General features: G+C 41.0%; 1 protein-coding gene across 2 annotated transcripts in view; it reads left to right on the forward strand.

Annotated features, from left to right (window-relative positions):
* The window catches only part of usta (uronyl 2-sulfotransferase a), a 44,459-nt gene extending 39,417 nt beyond the window's left edge, over positions 1 to 5,042 (forward strand). For both annotated transcript variants that reach the window (XM_020589784.1, XM_020589785.1), the window contains exons 6-8: positions 2,048 to 2,145; positions 2,305 to 2,462; positions 2,617 to 5,042. In XM_020589784.1, the coding sequence (XP_020445440.1) occupies positions 2,048 to 2,145; positions 2,305 to 2,462; positions 2,617 to 2,909 (549 nt within the window). In that variant the 3' untranslated portion in view covers positions 2,910 to 5,042. The remainder of the gene's footprint in view (positions 1 to 2,047; positions 2,146 to 2,304; positions 2,463 to 2,616) is intronic.
* The last annotated feature ends 1,123 nt before the right edge of the window (positions 5,043 to 6,165 follow it).

Genomic DNA, 6,165 nt, shown 5'->3' on the forward strand with positions numbered 1-6,165 from the left:
ACAGTTGTAGCCTGTGACTGCTCAGTTAGCCTAATCCACAATGAGAACAGGATCAATGGGCCTGTGAGTATGCGCACAGGAGCTGTCTTTGAAATACTAATGGGCCTCTCTAAAGAGAGTGCGTATTGCCTGGCCTCCATGTGTATGTTGATTTGATTGTGTGTAGTTCTAATCTGTAGAAAGGAGTTGTGGCTGGATTCCCAGAGGTCCCCTAATGTTGATGCATGAGGGTCCTGTATCAAGTATTGGAGCAAAACATGGAACTTCCTGCATACCTTTCTCTGTTTCTTTGACTCTGGCTTGCCCTTCTGTTTTTTTTTTTTTTACTCATATTGGTTTTCTCAAACCTTTGTCTCTGCATGAGATTTATAGTTTATATGCTGCCAAAACCGCTGTTTTTATTTTTATTGAAGCTTTTGAGAAAATCCAACACTCATCACAGACAGGAGACTATAGCCTGCAGGGCAAGGAGACAGTGGATGTACTGACACTGCCATTCTTTGATTAATACCGCACAAAATAATAACCATTTATGCTTGAACTTATGAATCGAAGCAGAGCAAACTTATCACACGGACATGACCTGTACACTAACAACAGCACAACTGTTTTAGGTTCCTCTGGGGTTTTGTTATGGTTTTTTTGAAGAGCTTTCCAGTGGTTTGCTTCACTGATCACCAATAAGTCATGTTCCCAGTGCGTAGCGGAGCTCAGAGTAGACAGTCAAAGTTGAAACATTCCCTGCTGTTGCTTGGTGAATCAGAAAAACAACTGCACCAGAGTTCAGCTGCAAGGAAAAAAATAACTGACCAAGTATATAATTTATGTCATTCTAGCTTATGTACTGTACATAAACATCTGTGTGGGCCCTCACACTCATCCTGTCATTGCTACTGTGGTAGACACTTGTAAGAAATCCAGATGTATAGTTATCACATGTATGATATACTGTATTTTAATTATTATATACTGTTTTGGCTGTGAATTCTCATTGGCTGTGAAGGCAAACTAACTTTTACCTGTGCATCAGGCACATTATCTGAGCTAATGTATGGTCATATACACACGGCTTCTTGTCTTTATCCATGTTTACACCCTTGTCAGCGAGGTGTTTTTACAGCTCAGTCACACGGTTTCCAGTGTTCACAATGCTGGCTCCTTACATCCTCCCCTCAGCACCAGTCTGCATCCTCTGGGAAGGTCTGGGCCTCTGGCCCTGTCTTACTCAAGTTCAACTTTGTGATGTACTCTGTGTTGGCCTGAATATTGGCTTTGATAAATTGCTCTGTTTAAATGAGCCATCATCAGGGCTTAAATCTAAATTGCAAACTTTGACGTAATCATTACACTTTTACATCTCATTGTCTGTCATACACAGACCTGTCAAAAGTGTTTTCCTCATACATGTTGCTCTGAGCTGCTGTATGTGTGCTTACGTGAGAGCAAGCATGTGGCCTGTCTGTGTGTGAGTAATGTAGTGTTTTGTTGCTCAGGACTTGTAGTCATCCATAATAAAGCTTACGACATGGCTTTGACTGTTGGTTTCACAACCCTCAGTGTCTGGCCAGCTTCACTCTATCATGGGTGTTTTTAGTTTTTCCAGATTTTTCCCCTTTTGTTATTTAATGTACACCACATTCAGACAAGACACATCTTGAAGTTTTTAACTGATCTAATTTGGTTTTCACTTCTGTCATAAAATGTGTAAATACTGTACAAATTGTTTTCCCCCCAGTGGAACCTGAACCGATACACAACTGTGTGCTTTCTTATTTAGCACCTCAGCCTCTTTGAGGGCAGCTGAGGTAAGGGGGCAGAACTTATCTTTGTGCACAGGATGTTGTTAAAGCAAAGCATTTTGGCTTCTCAGATTATAAATATCAAGGAGTCTGAATTCACAGATTGCTGGTGAAGTGCCCCCTCTAGTGGCAGAAACGAATCTTTACAGTTCTTTCTGAGCTTTCTCTTTTTTGTAATTGGAAAGAAAACTCAAAATGAAAGTATACTGTCTATTTTAATGGATTTGTATGTATTTGTCTGCTTTCAGGATATCAATGTGTGCATTCTAGAGAATTACCCTGAGTGCTCCAACCCCAGAGTTTTCTACATCATTCCATACTTCTGTGGGCAACATCCTCAGTGCAGGTATCTACAGATTCAACTGTCATCCCCAAGAATTTTGCTCTTTGAAACATTTGTGTAATTTGGCGGTTTTTCATGTCTTGCCCTGTAAGGCTTCTCAGTTTTTGTCTTGTTATATGTCTGTCTGTTTCCCACTCTCATTTTTCCTTCTCTCTCCACCAGGGAGCCAGGAGTATGGGCTTTGGAAAGGGCCAAACAGAATGTGCTGGAGAACTACCTCCTTGTGGGTATCCTGGAGGAGCTGGAGGATGTTCTGCTCCTGTTGGAGAGGCTCTTACCTCATTACTTCTCTGGAGTACTCAACATCTACAAGAGCCCTGGTATGTTCACATTCCAAAATGTTCTCTGTTGTTCTCTTCAAAAAAATTGTTTTGCCATCTGTATTTTTCTTAAAATGATATATATTATGATTCTTTGATTGAATTCCTGTCAAATTGTATCCAGTTGATTTCTTCTTGGACTTTTTCCTTGCAGACTACAGGAAGTTGGGGAACATGACAGGCACAGTTCGTAAACACATGCCCTCTCTAGAGGCCCTGCAGGTGCTGTATCACCGCATGCGTTATGAGTATGAGTTCTACAACTTCATCCGTGAGCAGTTCCACCTCATGAAGAAAAAAATTGGCCTCAAGTCTGTCTCCCAGCCCCCCGCCTACTCACCCGATTTCCTCCGGGAGCTGGCCCTCCGAACCCCAGAGCCTCTGGAAGAAGACGAGGAGCTGGATACAGAGCTGGACGATGCCAACGCCTGGCTGGTCCATCCCTAAGGGCCACATGGTGAACAGTAGATCTAGTACAAAAAAGCTGGTTGGCTAAAATTGGCTGGAGAAAGCCTGAGGGCAAAAGGGGAGCATTCCCCATCTTTCAGCATTCCCAAGAAAAGTGTTTAGGGGTTTGCGGATCCTGATGCTCGTATTTTTACGAGCTGTGTTGGCACTGAGAACTGTAGGGTTGAGTAATTGTAAGGACAAAATGCTCCATTTAAAAATGAACCAACAACCCTGGGAAATAATTTTAAGCTCAGTTTGTTTGACTCAAGTTTTGTTTTAATTTGAGCTTGTTTTGGGGGTTTATGTAAAAAAAAAAAACTTGCTGTGATCTCCAGGAGAGATTAGTGCAAGTTGTGGAAATCCACGTGTGTTAGAACATATTGGACATTGGCGTGCATACTCTTGGACAGGACTTCAGAGACATTGCCCAGGAGAGAGGACCATGCATGTCCTGGAATAGAAATGGTATCCACAAATTTAAAAAGTTACAAAAGTGTTTTATGTATATTAGTCATCCACGACTGTTGGTAAGTGCCAAACATTTGTAACTGTGACAGGAACGTCTGGCACAGCTGGAGTGTGACATAGTCAAGTCATGTTATAATATTGGTTTATAACATTTTGTTTAATTTGTAAGATATTAGGTTTAAATGAGGGTTAAACATTAAGCACTCGACTATGAATTCAAAGAATTCCAACTATGTTTGCATGAATGACTGAGTTTGACCAAACCAGCAGTGAATTTAGCATGGATGTATTACTTGGGTGGAGAATGTAGGCTCAGTTATGAGTAAAAAATAAAATAAAAAGCCTTTCTGGAGTATAATTTGTTTAATCCAAAGTGTAAAAGATTGAGCTTGCCAAACATCAGTGCTTCTACTGCAACGCTTTACAGAACTGTATGAATATACTGCACTTTTTCTGAAGTGACTTTTCCTGAATTTCTGCTGCAAAATGAGGAATTTGGTCACAAAACTGGATATTAATCTGCCTTTAATTTCAAATTGGAGTACGTTATAGTTTAAGGGTTCATTTTGGTCTCTTTCTCGCGCTCAAAATATTATCTTAAAAGTCTGTGAAGTGTTATCGATCCCAGCTAACACTGATTTCTAATTCTCTAGCAGCTATTCACAGTGCATGTTTTTCATCACTTGTGTCAAAAAAGCCATCCAGAGAACAGTAACCATAAGCTAATATGTGACTGTCAACTATGTACTTTGCTCTACCACACTAATCTCCATTGTCTGTACCTTTTCATTGTGCTGGTTTGTGTTCAGTTTCTTTTTTTCTTTTTTTTTGTTTTGTTTTTTGGCAGTTTAATTTATTATTTTGTATTCATTTGCATTCCAGATATGATTCTCAGGAAGGAAAAGTATTTAATAACTTGATCATTTGTATCTTTGGTTTCTGGTGGCTATGAAACCATTCTGGATATAAGGCTGTCTAGAATGGGTTTAAATCAGCAGCTGAAAACTGAATCAAAACAACTAATGCAGTCCATCATTTTACAGTCTTCAAAATAAATGGCCTCTAATTATTGCGGTTATTGTCTGTGCATTACTTGAAGATTGATTCTGAGCCTGTGCCTCAGTGGCATAAACATAAACAGGGTTGTCCGTGTGTCCATCCATTCGGCCACCTCCAGGGAATGCCTTCAAATTTGGCACAAACGCCCACACTGAATCAAGGACGATATGACAAAACTCTCTGTACTGTTCCTCTGTAAAAATATTCTCTAAGTGAAGACAAGATATCTCCCTGTACATGTGGATCAGGAAGTAGAGTGGTCAGGGGTTCGATTCCCGTTCTCCGTAGTCCATGTGTTGAAGTGTTTTTGGGCAAGACAATGAACCCCAAGTTGCTCCGGATGGCGGAGCGGCGCAGGGACAGCGTCGCCATTGGTTCTGTACCTGAGACAAAGTCCTTGTGCGTAACATACTTGGTCAATAAAAGTGATTATCACTATCATAGCCTGTTTTGCCATAAATTAATTAATAAATAAACTAATAAATGTAATATCTTGTATTAAATTCCTTCAAAGTCTTAACTGAGTGACATCATGCAAGTGCTTGCTCAAGGGGGATTTGTTGGGTTTTCCCTATGTAATAATATTGATAACAGTAAGGTCTAGACCTTACTTTGTAAAGTGTCCTGAGATGACTTTTGTTGTGATTTGGCGCTATACAAATAAAATTTGATTTGATTTGATTTGATGCATGTTTGTTATCTGCGATAACTGTCACTCTCTCAGGTGAAGCATCACGTCCGTTTCAGCGAACACGTTTCTATGACAGCACGTTAGTGGGGCTGGTGCGCAGCGGGGTGCTTTTGCTGTGGAGCCGTGGTGCCGAAGAGAGCGCCGGCTTGCTGGTGGACCTGGCACAACTGGAGCAGCGTAAAGGTCAGGGTATTGCTGTACCGCTGGAGGTTAAAGGGCAGCACAGGCAGCAGGCCCTGCAGATGTACCTGAGCCTGCCCTCTGTCAGCTATGTCCATGCTCTCAACATGGCCCACAATTTTGGATCAATTGCCCAACTCATAAACAGGTAAAAGGAGTGTGTTTCATATACAATACGCTGATCAGCCACAACATTATGACCACCTGATTAATACTGTGTGCACAGGAGTCAATACAGCAGTTGGTTGGTACTCGTGTCATTCTGCAGGTCACTGTGAATCTTCTGTGAATTCGTTAGCTTCCATAGTTCTACTGTCAGTGAGAACACAGCCGACCATTCAGTGAAAAACTTGTGTAAAAGGAGTGAAACGTGGTCATGAGGACAAGTTAGAGACAATTATTAGACACATTGAACATGGTAATCATAGGCCCACTTCATGTCCTAAATGTCGCCACTGAAAGTAAAAACAACTGAAAACACTGAGCAGTGAACATTTTACAGTTTGTGTACTGTAATTTGCACAACTACCGTATATAGTGTTAAACATGAGGAGTGACACTCAAAGAACAACGACCCTTTCAGGGAAAACTATCAAAGAAAATTTTGCAAGAGAGTAATCAGAGTTTGATAACAACAAGGGTACAGCATAAATGTAGTTTAAAGATTTTTATTTTCAAAAAGAAGTAATAAAGTATATTTTTTTGAATCGCTCTTCGTCTGGTCCCTCCCCTGAGACCAATTTGCCATGGGAGACCCTATCAGGGGCTAATGCCCCAGACAACACAGCTCCCAGGATCATTGGGACACACAAACCTCTCCACCACGTTAAGGTTGCGATTCCAGGAGAGGTTTTT

This window comes from Monopterus albus, unplaced genomic scaffold (genome assembly GCF_001952655.1).
Source record: "Monopterus albus unplaced genomic scaffold, M_albus_1.0 scaffold9.1, whole genome shotgun sequence".
Taxonomy (NCBI): domain Eukaryota; kingdom Metazoa; phylum Chordata; class Actinopteri; order Synbranchiformes; family Synbranchidae; genus Monopterus; species Monopterus albus.